At 34.4% G+C, this 26410-nt stretch overlaps 1 protein-coding gene across 3 annotated transcripts in view; it reads left to right on the top strand.

Annotated features, from left to right (window-relative positions):
- Positions 1-26410, top strand: part of LOC140443659 (retinoblastoma-like protein 1) — a 66582-nt gene that overhangs the window by 23781 nt on the left and 16391 nt on the right. For 2 of the 3 annotated variants that reach the window (XM_072535027.1, XM_072535029.1), the window contains exons 7-14: positions 4092-4264; positions 5683-5881; positions 10891-11094; positions 15081-15255; positions 16147-16269; positions 16325-16452; positions 20478-20769; positions 25533-25639. In XM_072535027.1, the coding sequence (XP_072391128.1) occupies positions 4092-4264; positions 5683-5881; positions 10891-11094; positions 15081-15255; positions 16147-16269; positions 16325-16452; positions 20478-20769; positions 25533-25639 (1401 nt within the window). The remainder of the gene's footprint in view (positions 1-4091; positions 4265-5682; positions 5882-10890; positions 11095-15080; positions 15256-16146; positions 16270-16324; positions 16453-20477; positions 20770-25532; positions 25640-26410) is intronic. The other variant, XM_072535028.1, reaches the window with a different exon arrangement.

The raw sequence follows: 26410 nt of genomic DNA, 5'->3' as shown, positions 1-26410 counted from the left end.
TATTCCTACAAAACAAAACGTAAGTTACGCCCAAATGGCCAAAAAGAACAATAATGTGGAACAGGAGGCAAATATAAACACAAACGTGCTGAATGAAAAACTAATTGCTACCTTCCAGGAGCAAATAAACCACGTCTCAACAATGTTTGAGAAATTAACAACCGTTATGAGCGCCTTGAGCAGTTTCGGGACAAACCAATAATGCCAGTACAATTGGACGATCTACAAATAGGATCATGGAATTCTGGCGGATTGAGACAAAAAATTAACGATCTGGATGAGTTTACCAACAGGCTCAATCTAGACGTTGTAGCCTTACAAGAGACTCATCTTACGGAAAGGGTGAAAACCAAATTTCCGGGTTACAGCGTCTACAGGAATGACCATAGATCACGTTCTGGAGGCACGGCCATTATGGTGAAAAAAGGAATAGAACACCAATCAATACCTACACCAGGTGGTCTGGTCACTATGGAAGCCACCATAGTTCGGATCATTACGGCCAACGACACGCTGAAGATTGTCTCAGCTTATGTCCGACCGAATGAACCGATCCAGGGCGAGGATCTGGACGCCATTCTTGATACAGAAGAACCAACCGTCATAATTGGTGACCTAAATGCGAGATCGCCCAATTGGTTTGACAGAACTAGTAATAGAAACGGGAGACTCTTGTGTGAATATCTGGAAAACCAAATAAATACAGTTGTCACAGGTCCTATGGAACCCACATGCTTCCATGGAGGGGACAGACTACCTACCTATTTGGACATTGCAATTCTTCACAACGTGGGACAACAACACGATATAATCTCACTCAATGAAGGAGACTCCAACCACAACCTAATCGTGCTAACTCTAGGCGCCGTAGAAACAAACTACGTGCAGCCATACAAGAAAAAGAGGACAAGCTGGCCCAACTTCAAACGTATCGTCTCTGAAACAATAGGAATAGTTCCTGACATCAACAACAAACGGGAACTAGAAGAGTATGTGTTGAAATTCGAAAGAACCATACAAAATGCGCTGGAAACCAGCACAAAAGAAGAAACCTCAACAACACCCAGAGGAAGGTTCAGAGACATCAGCAACGAATTAAAAACTCTTATAAGAGAGAAAAACAGACAGCGAAGAAGGGCAAACAGGACTAGGAACATAGAAGATAAAAGAATTGCCAATGAACTAAATAGGGAGGTTAAAAAACAGCTGGAAATCCACAGAAATAACAGCTGGGACGACTTCATCCAACAGCTAGACCCTAATAAATCAGGTTTCTGGAAGCTTTCTAAAGTCTTGCGAAAGGATAAAAAGCCAATACCCACCTTACATGGGGAAAACGGCCTAGTTTATTCTGAACAAGACAAAGCGGAGGTCATGAAAGATACACTAGAAAGAGGATGCAGAAACAACTACCATCCCGATGAAGATCCAGACTTCGAAGACGAAGTAGAAAGAAGGAGCAGACGTCTAAAGAGAAGTAGAGGCGACATAGCTCTCAGGCATACCACCCCCGAGGAAATCCAGCAGTTTATCAAAATGACCAACGCTAAGAAGGCTCCAGGCCCAGATAACATCACAAACAGGGCCTTAAAAAATCTGCCACTGAAAGCAATCGTTCATCTAACGAACATAATCAATCATATCATAAGATTAAGATACTTTCCTGACAGGTGGAAGGAGGCCCATGTTATAATGATAGAGAAACCGGGTAAAGACGGAACTTTTCCACAGAACTACCGACCCATTAGCCTACTATCATCAGTAAGCAAAATTGCTGAGCGAGTCATCTTGGCAAGATTAAGAGAAGAATCTGAGGCAACGGATGCAATCCCTGAAGCGCAGTTTGGATTTAGGAGCAATCACTCCTGCGAACTGCAAATACTAAGATTGACAGAGTACATCACTAAGGGGTATAATGAAAGAAAATATACAGCAACCGCCTTCTTAGATGTCAGTAAAGCCTTTGACAGAGTATGGCACGACGGATTGCTGTATAAAATGAACGAAATGGGGTACAGTGAAGCGATGACATGTCTCCTCTCCTCGTACCTAGCCAACAGAAGATTCAGAGTTCGAATAGGACCCACCCTATCCGAGGTCGGAATCATGGAGGCTGGAGTGCCACAGGGAGCCGTGCTGTCGCCTTACCTGTACACCATATACACTTCAGATACCCCTGGTGGTGATCAACATACTATGCTCAGCCTTTACGCCGATGACACTGCTATAGCTGCTAGCAGCATAAATCCTGATCTGGCCACTAGATACTTGCAAACGGCACTAGACCATTTGGAATCTTGGTGTGTTACGTGGAAAATTGCCGTCAACCCGGACAAAACTCAGGCAGTCATGTACAAAAGACGGCACGGAATCCCCAACAGGGAACTATCTATCTTCTATACTCCGGTCGAATGGCAAGACGACGCCAAATATCTCGGAGTAACGCTAGATAAACGTCTCACCTTTACTAAACACATAAACAGAACAGTTCAAAAGGCAAAAATCCTTAAAAGTCAACTCTCCTCGCTTATAGGGAGGAAAAGTAATCTGAGGTTCAAAACGAAAATAAGAATGGCAAATGCCATCATTCTGCCAACCCTCACATACGCCTCAGCAGCGTGGGGGCATGCATGTGAAACAAACAGAAAGAAAATCCAAACTGTACAGAACTACATGATCAGAGAGGCTCTTAAAATTCCTAAATATGTGCCACTAAGGTACGTATATAGGGATTCGCAGCAAAAGAGCGTCCTGAACATGATGGTCGAACATGCATATGAGCTTTTTGAAAACCTCAGAAACCATCCGAACCGTTTGCTAAGAGAGTTGACAAACTACGATCCTAATATAAGGACAGTACATAGACGGCCAAAACAACAGCTGGCTGGATACAGGGGAAACCCTAATTGAACGTAAAGAAAGATATTCACATGAGAAGCCCTAATCTATGGCTTAGCAGATTTGGCCCACAAAAACACAAAAAAAAAAAAAAAAAAAAAAAAAATCAAAAAAAAAACAGAAAAGAGCTTAGCTCACCAAAAAAAAAACCCTAAATCCCATCCCAATCCTCCAAATTTTTCTATGTTTTTTTTTTATTATTTCAGTTATATTTATTTCACTAACCAGTTAAAAACAAAACCAAAAAACCCAAAAACATATACACGGGATGTGTGAGAGCATTATACACTTGGGAATGCACATCCCACCCACCCATTAAAACCCCTACCCCTATTATTATTTCACCCAAAAACCCACTAACAAAAATCTGTATAGGCCAATAAAGTAAAATCAATAAACAGGACAAAATCCTAATAAGTAAAGCCACAAGGCTGAGGCCCCTCAGGCACGCCCCTAAGGAAAAAGACCCTTCAGGAATAGCCCTTCAGGACTAAGTTGCCACAGGCAACTCGCGAAAACTGAGCATCGAGGTCGTGTGCGACAAGCACGGGCTCGATGGCCAGGCCTATCGATCGCCCAGTCGGCAAGGAGACCAAAACTTGTTTTGCCAAATTGACGACTGTGTGACCGAGCACACAACAACCGAACAGGGGGCCGACAGTTTGCTGTCGACCCCCTGATCGGACACACATTTTTTTAGGGTCACAGAGCCCAAAGTAAAGCCATAGTAAACTCAGTAAAGTAAATAGGGAGAAAAGCTACACTAAGCTACCCCTACAGATAGGTGGCCTAACCACAAGTCATGCAAAACGGAGGGTGTTTCTTTTCCCAAATCGCCCGACGTAACAGTTCAAGCCTCCTCTGCGTATGTCAGACGTAGAGGAGGGGTGGTGGAAAAACCTGGGGGTCAGATAGGTACCGAGCCAAAATGACTTGCTCTTTTGGAACGAGACCGGTCTGATCTTCGGACATGGGGGTCCCACTGTCTAGCAGTGGTACACTCATGTTCCATAGGGGTTGGGATGAACTCATGTGTGTGTGTGTGTGTGTGTCTCAACGTTTTTTTTTTATTTAATACAGTTCATTATAAATAGATATAAACCCAAAATATTGAAGTTGTTGAACTAAGTTGTTTAATAAATTAAATATTTATTTATATGAATCCTAAACATTAATCATTTGTATAAATGTAGGTAACCCCACGTGCTCCCGATACTCCGTTAACCGGTAGAGGATACTTGCCAAGAGAGTCAGACAGCTCACCTTTATCTGCTGATAGAACTATTACCCAGAAAATTGCACGTTTACATAAAATTGTAAACAACCGACCTCAAGGTCCTAGCGAGGCCTTATTAAAATTATTGGAGTAAGTAATTTATTGTATAGTACGTCTAGAAAGTATCCGGAAAAAAGAAAGCAGAATTATAATTTTACGGTATTTATTTTTATCACTTGAAATATAAAATTTCAACAAATAATTCATCTCATTTACTTATACAACCCCCATTTAAATCTAAACACTTAACTAAACGTACAGGTACACCCGAAACTAGGTCAAGGCTATAATTTTCCGTAATGGTGTTCCAGGCCTGTAAAACTGACCGAATCAAACCTTATTTATCTCGTGGGACTGCTCGTTCCACTTCAATCTTCATCAGTCCCCATATGTTTTCAATGGGGCTGAGATCTGGAGATACTGCTGGCCACGGAATTGTTGCCAAATCGTGTTCTTGCATCCAAGCTTGAGTATATGCAGAAGTATAGCATCTTGAATTATCTTGCTGAAAACGCCACCCCTCTGGATATAAAACATGAGCCGTTTCAAGAAGAAAACCATATAGGATGTCACAATATTTCACACTGTCAACAGTACCATCAACTATACAGAGAGGTGTAGCACCATGCTGAGATATTGCTCCCCAAACCATTATTTTAGTGGGAAATTTGGAAATTTGAATGGTTACATTTTCTCTTGAGAGGACTTTTAGATGATTTGCACCAAGCTGAAAACAACTTTCATCAGATATAAAGACATTATTAAAGTAATCTTCTCGAAAACGTTGACAAAATCTATTCTTCGTTGTCTTTGCAGAGGTGTCATTGTAGCGATTTTTTTTTTGGATTTCTTGAGATGTAGCCTTGCTTTTTCAGTGACATGCGGACAGTTTCTGGACACACTTTTATTCTTTGTTAATTTTCAAATCTGTTTGCTAATTTTCGAAACCCTAGGCGCGGATTTTGTCATCCTAAATCCACTAAAGCATTTAAATTGTTTCCGCGCGGTCTACCCGAAACTGGTCTATGTCTCATATCTATCCCATTTTTATCCTTTTTATTGTCTCATACACTGCACTTTTTTCGAGTTCAGTCAACTGCACTAATTTTTTAACGTTTCGGACACCCTTTCTATACAAATATTCCACCAGTTTTCTTTTTTCTACTTGCGACATTATTTCACAAATCTTAAGTCTGTTTACAAACAACAATATTTGACAGATGGTGTCGTCATGTGATTTGGTCCATAACCTACTATCAGTAAAACCTACTTGTTGCATTACTTTTGTCTTAAAATGTTACAAAAAGAAAATTAAAACTAGGAAAAATATAAAATTCCGGATACTTTCTAGACGGACTATATGTAGACTATTCATTGTGTGTCAAGAAAAAAAAAAGAAAGATAAATTAATAAATTTTGCGAATTAAATTTAATCCGTCATGAAACTTGGATTTTATATACTCATAAACTTTTAAAAATATACTAATTTCATATTTAATATATTTTAGATCGTGCGAAGTAAACACCATTGAGAAAATTCAAGAAATTTTAAATAGTTTAAGTGAAAAATTTGTAGTCGCATATAGTAGCAAATACAATGGCCGCGAAGAAGAGGCAAAAAATATGTTACAAATTGGTGTCACTTTATTCTATAAATATGTTGAAAATCTATTAGATAATGAAAGCAAAATTAGAAATGATATATCGGTAAGTGCATTAAACGAAATTGTGTTAAAATATGATTTTCTAGGCGAGTATACTACAAGGACAAAGATCCGAATATTCCGATCAAATGTCATGTCTGTTCTACTCTACGGATGTGAAACCTGGAAAGTGACAAACACCCTCACAGACAAACTGCAGGTCTTTGTTAACAAATGTCTACGAAGAATTGTTCGTATATTCTGGCCTAACACCATCAGAAACGACGATCTGCTACCCTGACCGAACAAAAGAGGGTACAAAATGAAATTAAGTCCAGAAAGTGGGGTTGGATCGGTCACACACTCCGAAAAAATAGTTGTAGTATCGCAAAGACTGTCCTAGAGTGGAATCCCCAAGGGAAAAGAAAAAGAGGTCGCCCAGTACAAACTTGGAGAAGATCCATCATGGACGAGATAAGAGGCCAAGGAAAGTCGTGGAATGAGGTGAAGGCCTTAGCGCAAAATAGAACCCGATGGCGCGTTTTCACTGAAGCTCTATGCTCCACTTAGGAGTTCAAGAACCTTATATATATATATATATATATATATATATATATATATATATATATATATATATATATATATATATATATATATATATATATATATATATATGATTTGCTAGACATACTGTGGGTGACTTCTGTCAATTAATAAATTATCGTTACTATTGCCTTCAGCTTTCTTCGATATTTCTAGGACTTGTTTCTTAATCCTCATGATAATTGTAGTGGTGTCGATGTGTTCTGCGACTTTTTTTCTGAAGTTATCTTTTCTCTTTTTTTGAATTTATTCTTCGTTATTCCGGCGCAGCTGATTGCTTGTTAAGATTTGTTCAGCATTTTTGCAATTATTAAATTTATAAGTTGAGTTAATTATTCGTATATACCCGTATATCTCCATAGCTCTTGTCTAGGATCTGTGTCGTATGCCTTCTCAAGACCTATAAATACCAAATGTAGCTCTTTTCTTCTCAAACAAGATATCCATTGTCCTCCTTCCTGGTATAAACCCAAACTGTACTTCTCCTATCGATATCTCTCTCCTTAACCTTCGCTCTAGAGTTCTCTCCCAAATTTTCATTGTGTTTGACATTTACTGTATCCCTTTATAGTTATTGCAGTCCTGAATATCCCCTTTATCTTTATCCTTTCGTCATCATATATTTTACTCATAATTATTCACAACATATAAACCTTTCTCTTCTAGAAAGAGCCTTCCAAACCTACACAGGTATTCTATCAGGTCCTACTGTTTAACAATTCTTCATCCTATTAAAATCTCGACAAGACAACTTCATTTTCCGTTATCCCCAGAATTACATTCTCATTCGAGGTTCCGCGTCCTCTCTCCTTTGTGTTCTTCATTTAGCAACTTTCTAAAGTACTCATACTACCTTTGCTTTATTTCAACATTGGACCTTAACACTCTTACATCCTCACTCTTAACCTTTTCACTGCGGCTAGTTATAAAAGTAGTATGGTTTCTGGTACGGCTGTTTCATGCCCGTGCTGATCAACACGGTTGCCGCAGTCAGTCGATGAAGTACTATGGCGTATACATACGGTTCGCGCAGTGTATCAATACAGTCTATTCAGGACTGTATTTACAATTTAGTAGAAGTAACAAGTAACTATAAATTTGTTGCTGTTAGATTTTTGAAAAATAAAAAAAATTAAATATACTGAAAAATTATCATTATTTTATTTATCATTAGTAATTGTAGCAACAAGGTAAAAAACTACAAACAAATGGTACACAAAACATTCAAATGCAAAATATAAATAAAAGTTTTGACTACATTAAAAGGAAAATTTAAAATTTGTTATACAATTGTATTTTTTAAAACATGGCGTAATGCATAGAGGCACATTACAGGTTATGCCTTTTTTTAGGTCTGTATCAAAGATTTTAATGTCAGTATTAGACCCAGTATAAATGATAAAGTCCAAATTGTAGCCTGTCTCGCAGTTACATAAAACGTGGAATTTAATTCAAAATCTGCCTTTTAGAGGGTATATACTGTTTAAATGCTAGCCTTCCCTTATAAAGGGATATAGAAATCTACGAAAAACGGTCTTTAAATGGTGTATAACGATTCGCAGCTTAAAAAGGGAGTCTTCTTTGTCAACGGTATTGTTATCTTAAAACACTTGGACTACTTTTAAAATTTTCATTCAAACACTATGATGTATTGTCGTTAAAATTATGAACTGTTGGTTGTAGATCTCCCTTTTCCCATTTATATAACGGAATCTTTTCACGTTTACGACGTTTAGCTTGTTGAAGAGAAGTAGATTTCAAAGTTAAAGCACTATTTTCACTAACCTGTGTTGATGATGGGTAGAGTCTCTTCATTATCATTTTCTTCTCCAGATTCATCACTTTTTGCATCAGATTTTTCAAGAATACACTCATTCTCACTGTCACTTTCCATTAAAATTTCATATAGTTCACTTTCGCTAAGATATTTGCGTATACGAACCGTTTCACTCAGCAATTGTTTTTATTAGTCAATAATGTATAAGAAATTTAAATTTAAGAATCACCCACTTATTTTTGTAAAAAAAAATACACTACTATTAGTACAGAATGGTGTACAACACTATGATCATAATAAAAATACACGCTGCACGCAACCCGGAGGAGAGATGCAGAATTCATTTACGGCTTAAAAGAAATAATCTTAACATTATCAAGTCTGTAGTTTACGTCTTCTTTGAATATTCATAAAATATTATTATCCTAAAAGGTTTTTCAAATGGTCAAGTAAATTATAAATTCTTTACATTATAGAACTAATCCAAAAAATATGTTTTGACAACAATAAGTCTTTCATTTCGGTCCAACTTATATAATATTAAAATATTTATATCGTAAATTTCAGGTAGTAAATAAAAATCTTTTAACAATACCCTACAATATGACAAGCTGTCTCGAACCGTCTTTGCTATTAGCTAATTAATGCAATAGGTAATATTTGAATATTTCTTACCTGTTAACCATTCTGGGAAATTTGATAACTATTCTATTGTATTTACTAAAACTCATAATTCGACAGTTTTTTTTCCTATTTTTCAAATAGGTATATCAGCAGCTGTAATTCACACAATTAAATTCTTAAAGAAAATAAATTAAAATACGCTGTTAAAAACGATCGTACATAAATACGGCGAAAGAGAATCCTAAGATTTTACAAGTAAATCCCTGTGGTGCGTGCCTGTGTAAAAAGGTGCGGATTTGTACGGCTCCCGCAGTGAAGCATAAAATTTTTAAATATATTGTAAATTTTGATATAACATGCTTAACTCTTTTCTATAGGCAACATACAATACGTAAGCAGTATCTGATTCATACGGTTTCCGCAGCGAATGCCGAAAAAGGGTACGCGTATTTAGCCGGTTCCCTTTGTACGGGCACGAAATTATTTTACGTGTATATCCGGTTCCCGCAGTGAAAAGGTTAATCTGCCACACGCCAGTCAAGTCCTTTGGTGACTTGTACCTTGTGTTACAATTTTATTATCTTTTATTTACACTATTTCATTTACTCTTTTATTATATTATTTATATACGGTGTTCTGGCTCTTCAATTTATTTACACTATACTATAAACTATTTTGGACACATACTAAGAAATAATAAATATAGTCTTCTGCAGGCCATCATGCAGGGTAGAGTCGATGGCAAAAAGGGAATAGGTAGAAAGAGGAAGTCATGGCTGCGAAATATTCGAGACTGGACAAACATGACTGTAGACGAATTATTCCACGTTGCAAAAGACAGAGAAGCTTTTAAAAATGTGGTCGCCAACCTCCGTTAATGGGAACGGCATAGGAAGAAGAATAAACTATTTAATTTATATTATACACTTATTTATAACTTACATTACGAGATAAACAGTAAACAATTCGGACTGAAACTAAATCTAAATTCGTTTAGTATTTATATCATTTGGAGCTAGTTCCACGCTGTTCTCGAATACTAAGCCGTAGACCCCTCCTGACGTCACCTGTGTCTAGTCTCGAATAATCTAGTCCTAATCTAATCTAATCTAGGTAGCTGTTTCAGTGTCGTCAACATCGTAAAATCTTTACTACTGGCCAGACGGGTCCGGTAACACTTGCGTCTGTCTCGTGTATTTGACAAGGTCGGGGTCGTTGAACAGTGCAGCTGTCGTAACACTTCATATACATCAGTAACTCCTATCCATTAATCTTTTTATGTTCCTCTTATAGAGTACAAGCCCATGGGAAAGTTTTAAGGGGTCATTTGACTTAATATGAATCATAAATCAATATGACAATATGTAATAACAACTTTAGAAACTATGACGTCAATTCTTATCGGTACCGGTGAGTACACAGGTATGGTAAACTTATCACTCAAGAGATTTCTCACCCCTGTTCCAGGCGATATGTATGGCGTTGCAAAAAAATTAATCTACATGCCGATCCGTGCATGAATGCTGTACTGTGTCATATTGCCGAAAATGGGGAAGTTTTCTGAAAATCAAATATTTTCCCTGTCCCTGGTAGCAATATTTTTAATAGGTTGCAGGTCAATATTTTTGTATGACCTACCTAAGTTGTAAATGCCGTACAAATATGTTTGATAAAAAAGTCCCCACCCTCCCTTGACTGGTAAGTTTATCAAACCTGTGTACTCTCCTATACTGATAAGAATTGACGGCATAGTTTCTTAAGTTTTTATTATATATTGTAGTATTGTTTTATAATGATTCATGCTGAGTCAAATGACCCCTTACTCCCATTGGCATGTAGTCTATTATGATTTTTGCTCAATTATATCAAAAAGATTAAATGTTTCCGTATGAACTATACATTTATTGTTTTGAACGCTTTTATAAGCTCCATTCACTATGTGATATTGGAGTTTAGTCATTCTTTGTCAGATATGACTGTTTTATGAATGTTTACTGATAAATAAGTATAATTTAGAGAAAACCGGCCATATATAGAAAATCTTTCGTTAATGTAAACTTGTTTTTCAGGCTCTAGTAAAAAAGGATATATTTTATAAATGTATGTTTTCCTGCTGTATGGAGATAGTATTATTTTCGTATAATTTTCCTAATAAATTCCCTTGGATCCTCGACGTTTTTGAGGTGCAACCAATACATTTTGTCAAAGTTATTGAACTCATTGTTCGAACTAAAGACCAACTATCAAGAGAGATGGTAAAGCATCTAAATATGGTAAGTTTTAAAGTTGTTTTGTAGATGTTTTCCTTACTAAATTAAAAGTTGCAAAAATCATACCTATACATAAAAGAGGTGATAAAACAGCACCAGAATTACAGACAAATTTCTGTATTACCTATTTTCTCAGAAGTTTTAGAAATGGCAAGTTATAGAGAACTAATGAAATTTTAAAAAGAAAAATATGATTAGTCCTTCACAATACGGTTTTTGAAAAAAAAATATCAACTGCAGATATTGTTCTCTTGTTAAAAATTTTATAAAACGTGCATTTGATGAAAAGAAAAATTAACTTGCTATATTCACAAATTTAACAGCAGCATTAGATTGCGTTATTCATGAATTGCTTCTCAATAAATTGTATTTATATGGAAATCCATATAGGCTGTTGAAATCATATATAACCGATAGAAAACAGCAAGTTTTTACAGAGACTCAGTGCAGTAATTTAGCTTCAGTGACTCGAGGTTCCATCATGGACCATTGTTGTTTCGTATTTACATAAAGCGGGTAGCGGCTAGGAACTCTTTAAATTCTTGAAGATAGTCCTATCAGGGAAAATGAATCAATCCCTGCCCTCCGCAGATTCCGGGGGTTTCCTGACCCGGGAAACTAGTACCTGTTTAGGGTGCATTGTCCAGGGTTACGGATGAAGTCCACAACGGCAGCCACGGCGGAGAAGCAAAACTTCGGTACGGTGCGGATGGCGTAAGTGGCAACCCTCGATTTTAGTGTTGATATAGAATCAAGTCAAATACTGGCCAACGGTTTCGAGCGGAGGAGCTGGTAGATTTAAGGGCACTCTTTTGTCCTGATAGAGAAATCTATCTCAAAGGCAGATGAACCAAGGCATGGTCAACGGCATAAGGATACAGAAGGCAACGGGGAAACACTGCATTAAAGACTTGTAGAGTACCCCTAGAAATCGTCATGGCAGTTAGTGACAAGCATCACCTTACCAATCATGGTTCTCGGATGCCAAGATTCGGCAGGGGGAGAAATAACAATGATGACAGGGCTCCTCAGGTCGTTAACCAACGAAATCCCTGCGTACTAAAAATACAAAATTCAACTTTTAAAATAGCGACATGGAATGTTAGAAGCATGTATGAGCCTGGTAAACTAAGGAACATAGAACAAGAAAGGATGCGACTTAAGATCGACATATTGGGAATAAGTCACACAGGATGGCTTGACTCCGGCGAACTAAATACAACCAATGGTCAACTTTTCTACTCTAGTAGTACCTACAGCCAACATCGGTATGGAGTAGCAATGAATGTCAGTAAAAAAGTTACAAAATCAGTTGTAGGCTTTATACCAATATCGGAAAGAATTATGCTAATACAAATGATGACAACACATGAGAAATTAAACCTTATTCAGATTTATGTGCCAACCGCCGATAAAACAGAAAGGAAGAAATTGAAAAAATTTGCGATGACCTTCAAAAAACGCTACAAAATACAACATCTAGAGATATAACAGTAGTCAGGGGTGATTTTAACGCCAAAGTTGGAGAACGACGATGTGAGTCTACTGTAGGACCGTATGGACTCGGTGTTCGAAATGAGAGAGGAGAACGCCTTATAGAATTCTGCCTAGAACATAATCTTGCGGTATTGAATACTTTCTTCAAACTGCCTAAACGACGCCTTTACACTTGGAAATCGTCCGCTGACAAGGTCGATAAAATCGTTAGAAACCAAATTGACTATATTTTAATAAACTACAGTTACCGAAACGCAATACAATCGGTGAAAGCGTACCTAGGTGCAGACGTGGCGTCGGACCACAATCCTCTTATAGCAAAATTCCAACTTCACTTAAAAAAGATACATAAAAGCTACAAAAGTGATAAAGTAAACATACAAAAATTAGAATCAGAAGACGTCAAAGAAAAACTGAAACAAGAAATTAATGCAAACCTAGAATCCACACCGGAATCAATTGATGGTGATGTAGAACAACAGTGGCAATTCTTTAAAAATGCAATTATCGAACCAAGTCACAGAGAACTCACAACAACTAGATGCAAGAAAGGAGATTGGATGACAGAAGAAATCTTGGAAATGATGGAGGACAGAAGAAGGCAAAAGAATATCAACATAACTCAGTATCAACAGCTGCATCATCAAATAAGAAGAAAAATAAGAGAAGCTAAAGAGACTTATTTCGCTAGAAAATACCAAGAAATAGAAGACTTACAAAACAAATATGATAACTTCAATCTGCATAAGAAAGTTAAAGAATTAGCTGGGGTAGCAAAACAAAAAACCTCAAGCATACTAATGGAAAAACAAGGAAACATTTTAATGGAGACAGAACAAAAATTAGGAAGATGGAAAGATTATATAGAGGAATTATTCCATGAGCAGAGACAGGAAAATACATATAAAGATAATAAGAGTAAACTCTAAAAAGATTAAGTGATGTTGACGATTTCAACCAAAAAATGAACACGACGACAAGTCAATGAACCACTTGGGCTGCGGGATAATAGACAATCTAGGCCCAGAGCTAGAAAAAAACATGGTTATAAATGGCAACATCATATATATATATATATATATATATATATATATATATATATATATATATATATAGGGATTCTACAGTATTCACTGCCTTCCCTCGCTCAACCGTTTCCATCTCTCTCTGTTGTTCCATTCTCCATCGTTTAGTCCTCTCTCACTCATGGCGTCGTCTACTTCGTTCCTCCAGGATTTTCGGGGTCGTCCTCTTTTCCTCCTTCCATTCGGTTATTCTCTTTATCCATCTGCTGTCGCTAGTTCTTCTTACATTTCCATACCACCTTAGTCTTTTTTGTTCTATATATGTTAGTATGTCTGTTTCTATTGATGTTCTTTGCTTTATTTCGTCATTACTTCTCCTATCCATTCTTGTTACTCTGCAGCATCTTCGCAGGCATTCCATCTCTGTTGCTACTATCTTACTGCTGTTTTTCTTGTTTATGATCCAATTTTCAGCCCCATATGTCATAATACTTCGCACTAATGTTTTATAAATCTGCGTTTTTGTCTTCATATTTAGGTGTCTATCCCACCATACTGAGTTAAGTTGTCGGATTGCTGTTCTTGTTTGTCCTAATCTTTGTGTAATTTCTTCCTCTGTTGTTGCCTTTTTCGTGATTATAAACCCCAGGTATTTGGTTACGTTGTCATCAATCTGTAGATCTTCTATGTCTTCTTCACTTGTAAATAGGTAGTCTGTTTTCGCGAGGTTAATATCTAGGCCAGCCTTGGTATATTCTTCTTGTAGTTTCTTCATCATGTAGCTGGCAACATCAACTTTCCCAAAATAAGGGCTTTGCTAATTGGCTGTAGCCTCAATGACAATCCAGCTCAAATTCGTCAGATGATACGTGCAGTATTGTTATATGGGGAAGGGGCTTTTAGCATGAAAGTCTGTACAATGAAGCTCCTTGACGCCTTCGAAGTGTAAATATATCGATATATGCTTAGAATATCCTGGTTGGATCACATCACAAATGACGAAGATTTGGAAAGAATGGAAAAAAGTAGAAAACCCTTAACATGAATTAAGATGAGAAAGATTGCATAACGATGACGTATCTCTCAAAAGCATATATATATATAAGCTCCCAAAATAATCATAAATAGAAAAATGTAGGGCGTAGAGATTCAATATGACATCTACACGGGCCTGACAGACTCCAGGGCTGCTATGGATGACATATAAAAATAAGCGAAAACAAAAAGGATTTTCCTATAGGTATCGTTAGCCTCCATTGATGATGGCAAACTAAAACCAGAAAGATGTAATTCCTAAAGAAATAGAAATTTTTTTTAAATTAATTGACTTCTTAAAATTGAAATATTAAAATTATTTAAATACCAGTTGTATAGAATTAAAAAGTAACTTTGTAGAAATGTACTCAACATTATTATAATTTTTTTTGGGTCCGTTGAACATCGAAATTCAAGAATATATTTTTGTAGACTGAAGAAACAGTGCTTGAAAGTTTGATGTGGAAGTCGAATAGTCCGATTTGGGAAGCTATCGCTCTTTCTGGAGGATCAATTCCAAAATTTGAAGAAACGGCCCTTCCAAGTCAAGTTGTATATGACAGAAACGGACTTAAAAATGATTCCAATGACATTCCCACGTTAATAAGTAAGTATTTAATAAATATATTTTTTATTTGTTTATCTACGGATATACCATTTTTACCAAAGAATAACGTCCACCTATACAAACTAGATAATAAACAACTCTGAAATTTAAAGCAAGTTTTTTAAATTTTATGTAATTTCTTATATTAATTATGTTACAGGGAGCATCTCATTCGATGCTCATTTTTGCATAGAACTGCTCTACTTTCGGGGCAGTATTGAATGTAGGAAATTTGATACATGATAGATGATTTAATTTTGATACGTGATAAAATATTGATAACACCTAAGGTTTTTGGATCTCTCAGTGATATAGTCAGTTATCAAACTGAATCTGTATGATTATATTAGAATATTTTCTATTATAACCAATCAGCTGATGAATAAAGTGTGTTTTAATAGTATAATTTCTGCTAAACATCACTGTATTGCTATTACTTACTGTGATGATTTTATTTTATTTTTATTTACACTTATTTTAATTTATTCTTTTAAAACTACACTAAACACACCATTAATTTATAATATTTTATTACTTAACGCTACAAATTTATGTATTAGACTGACTCCCTACAGTTTAATTTCCTTTATACATATATGTTTGTCACGTTGTTCTGGAAGAAGATTGTTTTGAATTATTTCTTTGCCGGAATCGTCACATATGAGGACCATGATTTTTGTAAACTAGACTGATGGAAAGATATGAGTTCATTGAATCACAGAAAACAAAATGAATACATCAATTTTATTCATACTGTTATCTAATATGTTAGTGTCATGATGAAGTAATTGTGTAAATATAATTTTATAATTGGATAAATCCAAAGCTGAAGTTTTACAAAAGAAAATTTACTAGAGTTCTCTATTGATCAATTAATCTTTGTGCTTTTAGATTTTCAATCACCAGTTCCATCTGCAGTGGACCGTTTCCAATCACCTATCCAAAATGCCAGCAGAAATCTTTTTCCAAATATTCAACCAGGACAATCGGTTTTGCAAAAGAATCCACACCTAAGTAAGTACTATTTGTTCACACATTAACTGTTAATTTCTTATCGAATCTTTTTTAGTGATTGTTGATAAAGATGGTAATAAGAAATGGATCTCTTTTGCAGATGTTGATAAGCAACAGCCTGCTCTTGAATCAAGTTCTAATGTGCGACGAAGGTTAGGCAGTCTGGCGATAATATTCCGAAAGGTATATAAATAATTTTTATTTTCCTCAGCAAACACATGTTTGTTCCTGAGATATTACCCCATTTAGTCCAATTTTAAATCATAACATTCAATCACATGTTAAATAGTACATTTTCACTTCATCGTTTTTTGACATATCGTCGGGCTAGTACTTATTTGTTCCATATGCCAAATTCTCATTTTGAGATATTTACATTTAAATATTTTGGTAATATTTACTCGTTTATTTTAAAACTCAGAAAAATGATGTTAATTCTAAAAAAAAAATTAAAATGATGTGCTGGATTATGCCTTCAAATTTTTACTGACTATTTTTAAATTTGAGAAAAAAAATAAAAACCTTTGCTTATGGAACAAAAAGTAAAATTAGTACAGGAATTTGCACATTTGTTCCATATGCAGAAATAATAAATAATAAAGAAATAATAAATTCTCTCTTTACTAATGTTTAGAGTAGTTAAAAAAAATCCCTACATACTCTAATTTGCTATTTAAAACCTCAAGGTAATATTGAAACGAATTTTGTTTCTGGCAGTCCGAAATATTTTCTGTTTTCACATACCTTCGTTTTGGTGAACTGTTTTTTACAAATTTTGAATAAAATGCGCCTTTTTTGCTGTCACTTAGTTGCCAAAAGTTTTTAAATATAACCTCCCTTTCGTTCGTATTAATATTTTTAATACATTGATAGGTACAAGTTTTCAAACACTTGGCTTGACATTGTCTTGGAGCATGGACAACTCCTTTTTCATCCTTATATTGAAGCCCATGTTCTCGCTGAAATTGTTTCACATTTCTAGTCCAGTTCTCAGGATTTCTCAATAGCTTTCTTGTTTTCTAGAAGTCTTCTTGCTGCTTGCTTGGGCATCTTGATTATCCAAGTTATTTTCTTCTGAGCTTTCTTCTGTACATTTTTCTTCATATTCTGACACCATTTTTGTAGAACTCTCTGTTTTTTGTCTGTTTCCATCAGAAGTTGAACTTGAATCACTGTTATAGTCAAAATTTTTTCTAAGTGGTTCTGCATTATAATCAGGATCCCAGACTGAATCGTCACTATCAAACATATTCTCAACATCAGTAGGTAATGACGGCGCAGGGGACGAACATTCAGACATTGCAATATTGTTTCTTTTAGAAACATCGGGAATCGTCTCAAATAGATTTCTTTTTATAGCGTTAATTAGTTTACGATCCATATCCACTCTGTAACAAAAAAATTACATGAGTGTTTACGCTCTCCTGGCAGAAATATCGTCAAATTAGTGCTTATTTGTTCGACATGCCAAATTCTTATTCTGAGACATTGATTATTAATTATTAACTTTGGTAATATAGTTAAGAACACATCGTTAAATAATATGGTATACATTTTTACACACGTAAATAACTAATATATGCATTTACTTACCCGTTTTATACTTTTATTTATCACATCCAGTCGCCACCATACAAGAAGTAAGACGCGTTAACCTCAACTCACTGCATTATATGGCACAAACAAGCACCGAAGTATCGAATGCGCTTGTGAAATACTGGCTTCCTATTGGCCTTTGCATATGGAACACTTAGCACTGAAGCACTAAAATAACCCATAAAATAATCATATGGCACAAAGTTACAAAGGTATTACAGAAAAGTCTTGGCTGTTAGAGTTATCAGAGCCAAATTACATACATTATTATGTTGGCAATGTTTCATTACAACATTAACCCGAAAAAGTAGAAAATGTGGTATGAAACAAATAAGCACTAACCCGACGATATTATATAAAAAATTACAATAATATAATACACAACATTATTCACGGTATTTTATAGTAACACCCCATAATTTTCAGTTCTTGCAAAATTTGTTTTCAGGTAAATTTGAAATTTTGATACGATCCAGGTAACGATCTCTATGCAACATAACGTGATTTTTCCAGTACAATCGAAAAACGTTATGAAGTATTTGCTGTGTTACGTTCATATAAAATAAAACAATAATTTTTTTAAACAAAATCATCTCGATAATATTTTAGAGAAAAAATACTTTCTATAACTTTTTATCCAAATTATTTATGTTATGGATAGTTTCTATGTATAGACAACAGAGCTATATTGTTTAGTCAGTCGCGTCTCATACTATTTCTCAATAAGGTTTTTAGCCTTTAAAAATAAAGTTTTCAACAACGAAAACCAAAATATTTTCCAAATATTGCTCGTTAATAGAAAAGAAGTTCGGATTTTACACAACATAGGATGAAAAGCAGTTACGGCATTTAAAGTATCGGAAGGTAATTTCGGGGTTTAATTTCGAATTTCTTCTCAAGAGGAAAATGTAAAATCAATTTTTAAAATATTACAACGACTTCTTCCTTTCGTTTGGATTGCCTTAGCTGTCATGGATGTCCCAGTCAAGATCTATCTATTTATTAGTACCTGAAGTACTTCTGAGTTTGACTCATAGCTCCCAAACTGCAGCAAGGATTTTTTAATTTTTCATATCATTAATTACCTCATACTTTTGAATTTTTTTCATTGTTTTCATTTTTTCAAATTTCTAAGTGTTTTGCTTAAAACTAGAGATCGCTGGTTAAATGAAAATTATAATAATAATGGAAGAGAAAATGCAATATTCTGATTGTGAATAAATCCTTATTAAATCTATCTGTCATCTAAACAATGTACTAGTGATTATTTACATTTATTTTCCTTTTTTCTAGCTGCATTACTGGTCTGATAATGCTGTCATTATTGGTCTGATAACTGTTTTGTAAATTCTGCGTTTCATTTCTTTCTCGATATTTTTATTTCTCCATATTGTTTCATTCAGGCAACCTGCGGCTCCGTTTGCTGTATTCACTTGATTTTCCACTTCTGTTTCGAGCTTTCCGTAGCTAGATAATGTGATGCCTAGATATTTAAAATCCATCACTTGTTCAATTATCTGACCATCCAGCTCCAATTTACATCTTAGTAAATTTGCTGTTATAACCATGTATTTTGTTTTTTTGCAATTTGGTAGAGTACCTAGTATTGCGTCGTCAGCATAGCAGATTATTTTAAGTTGTTTTTTTCTCATTTGGTATGCTTTTTAGTTCTCATTTTTTTATTATTTATCCATAATAAGGTTGAACAATTGAGGACTTGGGGAATCTCACTGTTTTATCCCATTGCCATCTTCAACAGGGTCAGTTAGTTCTTCTTCTATTTTTATTGTATTTGGGTATATTTTCGTTCGTTTTGATTATTCCTAGAGTTATCTCTCTTGCGTACAATAAGTGAACGTCCTTTAATTTGACCCGGTCAAATGCCTTCTTAAGGTCCACGAAACATAGATATGCCGGTTTGTTGTATTCTAATGATTTCTCTTGCACTTGTCTCATTATAAATATAGTTTTAGAATTGTTGTTCATCTGCTAGTGCTATAATTTCATTGAGTTTATTTGTTATCACTTTGGTTGTTAATTTTAAAGTTGTGTTTAATAAATTAATTCCACTGTAATTTTCCGAGTTCGATTTGTCTCCCTTTTGGAAAAGAGGTATTAGGATTCTTCATCTCCATTTTTGAGGAATTCTGTTTTTTTCTATTATTTTTTGGATTAGTTTTAATAGTTGTTTGGTCAGATGTGGTCCTTCGTATTCTAGGAGTTCGTTCAGTATTCTGACCTCTCCTGGTGATTTATATACGTATATAAACCGTAATATAACAAATAATTCGTGAATAATGGCATACTTGTGCAAAGATCTAGTGGATGGACTGTAGTTTATTTTATCATATTAAAGGCAAACAACAAATAAATCTACCGATTTGCATTGATTTATCGCAAAATAATTAAGCAAAAATTTAATATGTAATATGCTTAGAAAACTTGTAGGATTTAGAAATTAAAAATATTTGTATGATTTTTTGGCAACATTATATTTAGATGCGGTAGAACGGTAGAACCGCCACTGGTATCTCTTAAATCGGAGATAATTTAATTAATTAATATTTTTGTTTCGAAGACAATGGAAGAATACTTAAAAGGTATGTTTTTAGTTTTACGTCTTGGCTGGAATTCGCATGGAACACCTTTGTATGAAATTAAATTTGGTAGATACAGAAGTTAAGAAAAAAATTTGGACTCAGTTTGAATATTCCATTCAAAACAGTGATTTAATCAAAGACAGGCATTTGGATCAACTGTTAATGTGTGCCGTTTATGTGATAAGCAGACTGTCAGATGTTCCGCTAAAATTTCAAGATATTATGAAATTCTACAGGGATCAACCGCAATGCAATAGTAATGTTTATAGGAATGTGTTAATTACCAGAGAATGTCTTGATGAAAGTAAGTCTTGTTGTTAGTAAGTCTTGTTAGTAATTTTATGTTTAAGTTATAATATATAATTTAGATCTAGTATTTTTTACCTATAAGGTTTGTTAAAAGACAGGTGACTTCAAATTTTTGGGGCTACGACTTATTTTAAACCACGACAACTAATTTATTAGTTTTACGATTTTCGCTACTTGGCGATTTTGTGCTATCCAAAAAAAAAAATACATTAACAAATTTGCATTAAATTTTGAAAAATAAATTTAAGTGTTTCGACACACTTGCACTGTTGACTGTGGCATTTCAAGAGTCCACTTAAAATATATTTATATGTATAAAAAATAAATTTTATAAAAGTATAAAAATATTTATATAAGTGGTAGAAGCTTTTTACTGAAGGCCAGATGGACGATGTCCATCCCGGACGCCCCAATACGTCAACAACCCTTAAAGAAGTGAAGAAAATTGTCAAATCAAATGTTAAGTTGTAGCGTTTTAAATTTTTTTTTAACTACGAAATATTTATATGTTAAAAATTTGCAAAGACGCCCCTGTTAGTTTGTTTGCATCGAAGTTAAAATTCCCCATTTCGTACATGTTATTTCTAACTATAATATTTCAAGATTTTTTTGTCGCTGAACAACGATTTGTTTACATTCAAATCCCCCAAATCTCTGAATTGTGAGGTAGAAAAATCCTGCGGGTCTGGTTTGAGTTTGTTTGAGGGTCGCTTTGTAAAATAGTTGAGGCCTGTTTTAAAAACAAGAAATTTATGTTATGGACGTAACCCATATGTATGGCCCACACCAGTATTAGATTTAGGTCAAGAGGGGAATTTATTTTGGCTGAATTTGTAAAATCTAACGCATTAGAGGAGTCAAGCAAGAAATTTTAGAGTAGATAGATGTTTGGCCGATTTTGAATCGCGAGTCGATTCAATTTTTTTGTGTTATGTCTTAAGACCGGTTAAGGTGATAATACTCTTTGCATAATGGCAGTTTAGAACAGTAATCATCGTAAGATTTGTGCAGTACACCGGCACTGAAGAAATTTTGAAAATATATAATAATAACATATATAGGATGTCCCCGTCGTCAGCTTGCTTCCTCCACCGAACCTACATCTCTTGATTGTTCTTCCCTGAGTATGGAAATGGTTGCTTTGTCCCTGTTGGAGAATATGTCCAGATAGATGTTCCATAGATGTTAACAATTTTTTTTAAAGTTAAGTGCGAAATAAGTGAAATTAAGGTAACAATTAACATTTTAATTTTTCCAAATTGAATAGACATTATTTTTGATAAACAATAATTGCTTTCATTAAATTTAAAAAGGATTTGTAATAATTAATAAATTGTAAATTTTATGGTTTAACTTGGCTGTCATTTTAATTGTTTTTTTTTTAATTTAATGTTAACATATGACAACTAGCTTTATTTTTTCGATATTCATTTGTCTTGTTTGTTTTAAAAGAAAGGTTAGTCTCTGTGCGATAACATTTGTAAGTTTTTGTAGTATCTCCAACCCCTTTGTAAAAGAAGTTTGTAAACGGACACATGTAAGTTTTTTTATTCTGTATTTGGCAACTATTTATATAGTATATTTTTTGTGCCATTTATATGTTTGATAACTGTTTGTATGAGACAAAAATAAACGTTTTGATTTGTTTCTCTGATCCATTTTTTTATTTATTTTAGAAAATCCAGTGGAAGTTTATGGTTTCCAGAAGCATTGCTACAAGCCATAGCAGTTAACCGATCCTTGCTTTTTTTTGTAACCCTTGGCTGATTCCTCAACTTTAGAAGCCAAAGTTTTGCTCGGTAAAACACTGTTTCGTCCGCATTGTAAATTTGGTCAGGTGACAGGTTCTCAAAAGAAATAATTTGTTGAAATTTGTCCTTACATCGTTCACTGCCTGCCAGATCACTAGAAAGGCTTTCGCCAGTGACGGATAATTGTCGCATGCCATGTCGATTTTTGAACCGCTCTAGCCATCCCTGGCTAGCTGTAAAATCTGGATCTGGATATTTTTTGTTTAAGTTTGCCGCTTTCTCAGACAAAATCGGCCCAGAAATAGGGACACCTCGTTCTCGCTGAGCACTATACCTCATAAATAATGCCTCATCCAACAATTAATTTTTAGCCTTTTTGATAGTTCCTCTATCCTGTAAACTGTCTTTAAATATCTTGAAACAAAAGTCTAATATTTTTCCGATTTTTTTTTCCATTTGTTTGGTTCAAAGGTTTGTCCCTATCGATTCGGTTCAACGCATCTAACTTTTTATCCATTTTAAGCACATTTCGTTCCGTTTCGACGCCATTTCAACGCACACACGCACACGCTAACGCACGAATATCCGATCACAGTGTTACAAAATATACACCGCACAGTACGATAGCAGAACGATGTCTTCCAGTGGCTAGCACGTGACAGACTTACTGACTGTCTTTGTGTCCGGGAATCGGGTCGTCCGCCGTCACTGTCATTGACAATAGGCGAGGCCTTTGCCGCGCCGCCTGGCCGGGGTGAGTGCCCGTGCCGGCCGCCGGTGAAGGGGGATGGCGGTGCGGCGGTCATTGCACCTCGAATTTCTCTTTCCAGCGTGTCCCTAGACCGTCCGATCACTCAAGGCAACAAATTAGTGACCGGGAAATCGCATTACATACATACATACATACTATTATCAAAATTATTTTTATAATTTTTTCATTCCGGATTCATCCAGACATCCGGATGAACGAGGTCCGGATTAACGAGGTTGTACTGTATTTGTATTATATGTCTATGGATTAACCATATAAAATAATAACCTGCATAATACTCTATCCTATATTAACAATTAAATCATGTATAAGAAAACAGAAAACATAAAAAAATGTAAACTCATTTACAGCTCAAACCAAAGGACTGGGCGTAATAAGGCATGAGATATATTCCCAGACTCACGACAGTGTCCCAAAAATTAACAAAACAAATGTACTGGCTGATTATTCAGTAGAATAGAAGCCAAAAAGAAGAAGATCTTGTCATCTAAAACAATTCATTTCTTGTAAATTCAGTGTCAGTCGAACAAAAAAAAGAGCCATTCAAGCCTATCAACTCCATTGTGAGGGGCTTTGATAATCTGTACAATTTTTGAAATTATACATCCGAATAGTTCTTTAGAGGGTTAAGAAAGGGATACTAAACTCTGCCCCTCTGTTCCGCTAATGTTTACGCCTCTACAAGGGCGTTAACTATATTTCTTTCTATTAACAAATTATTTAAACCAGCGTTGAAAACAAAGTTCAATGTCAAAATATTGTATACAAAAACGATTAAATTTAAATTAAAAGATTAAAAACTATCAGCTGAAATCTTATCTGATATATACGGGCCCACTGACAACTGATGTGACAAAAATTACTTTAATCGTATACTAGCATTAAAATTCGAATGGTTCGGACCCATTCGAGTTGCCGTATACGAAAAAATTCGTACTTGCAGTATTCGAAAATACAAAAAACTGGATTTCGAGCGAATTTCTTCTAATTTCGTATGCGAACTATGCTCGAATGAATTCGAAAATACGACCTCTGGCTCATAACAAAAAGTACATATCAGTAGTACATACTACACAAATATATTGTATCTGAGGGAAATTACTTTGGAGGAGATAAAGTAATTTCTTTACCAAACCTCGTAGGAGGCACTTTTTTGAACATTAGATTATTTTTATTTCATTAATATGTGTTAAGTGTATAAATTTAGAAAATATCTTCCTATAAGACATTTAAAATTTCTAGAAGTCATTTTGTGACATATTGAACTGCCATATATAATTACTTACGATGTAAAAATTATAAAAACGTACCGCTTTGGTAGAAAGGATCATAATAATATAAATGCATGCCATAGTAACATAATTCATCATTTTGGCTTTATTTTCTTTTAGCATTAAGCGATTTCAAATTCTAAAATCATTAAAATGTTATAAGATTTACCCTCATTGAAATCTTATCAACCTAAAAACATTTAAATGTTATCCCGTTTAAGTATTACTTACTTTTAAAGAAAATCGTGAAGGTATGAGGTTTTTCGAAAGTAATCGTTTTTAACCAAAATTATTTTTAAACTCCTTTATTCGGCAATTCGTCCATGCGAACATTAAGCGTTTGCTCTTACACTATTGACTTGTACAGTGTATCCTACTGGGTACATTACCTTAGCAAACATGTTTTATTGGTTGCTATACAATATTTGATTAGTTACTATTTACAATATACGATGACGTATTGACTTACCAAAATGATGACGTCGGTTGCGGTAACTAAAGCTTTTTTTTTAAACTATTCTTACAATATCATTTGTCGCTTTTAACCACTTCGGCTTCACCAATAGTAAGTTTTTAATTGCTGCAGAACATAGTCAACTAGACATGTTTCACCGCAACATCAGCTTTTCCAAAAGAATGATAACAACAAATTATTTTTGTGTGCTAATAATTTGTACTACTAAAAAAAGATTGTATGATTGTTTTTACCAAAGAAATTCGTGTTTAGAGACTGTAACGGTCAGCTTACAACATTTTAGTAAAATTAATTTACTAAAATTCGACATAAAAGAACCTTATTAACATAATTTGCAATGTTCTCTGTGAAATACTCTAGTTTGGAGTCTTTTAATTTTTTATCTTAAGAACTAATTATCATTTTGTCGCGTGTGAATTATTTTTTTAGTCGCTATAGTCGCCAATTTATTTTGAACTTAATATTTAATATTGTCTTTTAATATTTTAGGTGGAAGGCGAATTCCCGAAAAACGAAGTGATTTGATAATATTTTACAACTCTGTATACGTAGGTGTGATGCAAAAGTTTGCTGTCAAGTTTAGGAGTTCTGTACAGGTAAAAATATTTTAATGCAGTTGCAATTCTTTCACTTGTTTGAAAATTAATATATCATTTTTTAGTATAATATTGTTCTGAAGCTATTTTCTTGTGGCATTTTAAATTAATTACTATTTAAATGGGAATAAGTCACAATTAAAGGTTAAAATACGTTTATTGACGTTTCAATTTCCACTTCGGAAATCGTTCTCAAAATACAAACATTAGTAAATTAAACAAATTTTGTTTTTTTGTTACTTAGTGAAAAATTCTTCTAATAATTTAATTTTATCTGACTCATCTATATTGACAATTCAGACATACATTATACATTTTAAAGTAGACGACTTTAAAATGATATTGCCAATATTGTTGAGTTGCGTTCCTGGGACGACTTTACTTATAATATAGTTCATTCGATTACATGAAATCAACTTTAACTTGAGAATATCCGTCAGAAAAGATCATAACATGTAATTCGTCTTTAAAAAGACAAATACATGCCATGATGACAGTAAAATTGTTTATAGAATTCATTATTTAGTTGAAAATATGTATTATCAGTACATAATGTTATTAACTCCATTATAGCTGATATATTTAGTCTTGTTCTAGTTGCCAATGTATCATCACTCTCTAATTTTGTCTTGACTATATTTAAAGTCATATCTAATGCCACATTCGTAAATAAACTATTTATGTCAAAACTTACTAAATTATTATTTGAATTATCAAATATTGAATTTAATTCAAATAATACTTTAGTAAGTTTTGACATACATAGTTTAT

Source organism: Diabrotica undecimpunctata, chromosome 6 (assembly GCF_040954645.1).
Source record: "Diabrotica undecimpunctata isolate CICGRU chromosome 6, icDiaUnde3, whole genome shotgun sequence".
In the NCBI taxonomy this organism is placed as follows: Eukaryota; Metazoa; Arthropoda; class Insecta; order Coleoptera; family Chrysomelidae; genus Diabrotica; species Diabrotica undecimpunctata.
This window is presented reverse-complemented; position numbering and strand designations above follow the sequence as displayed.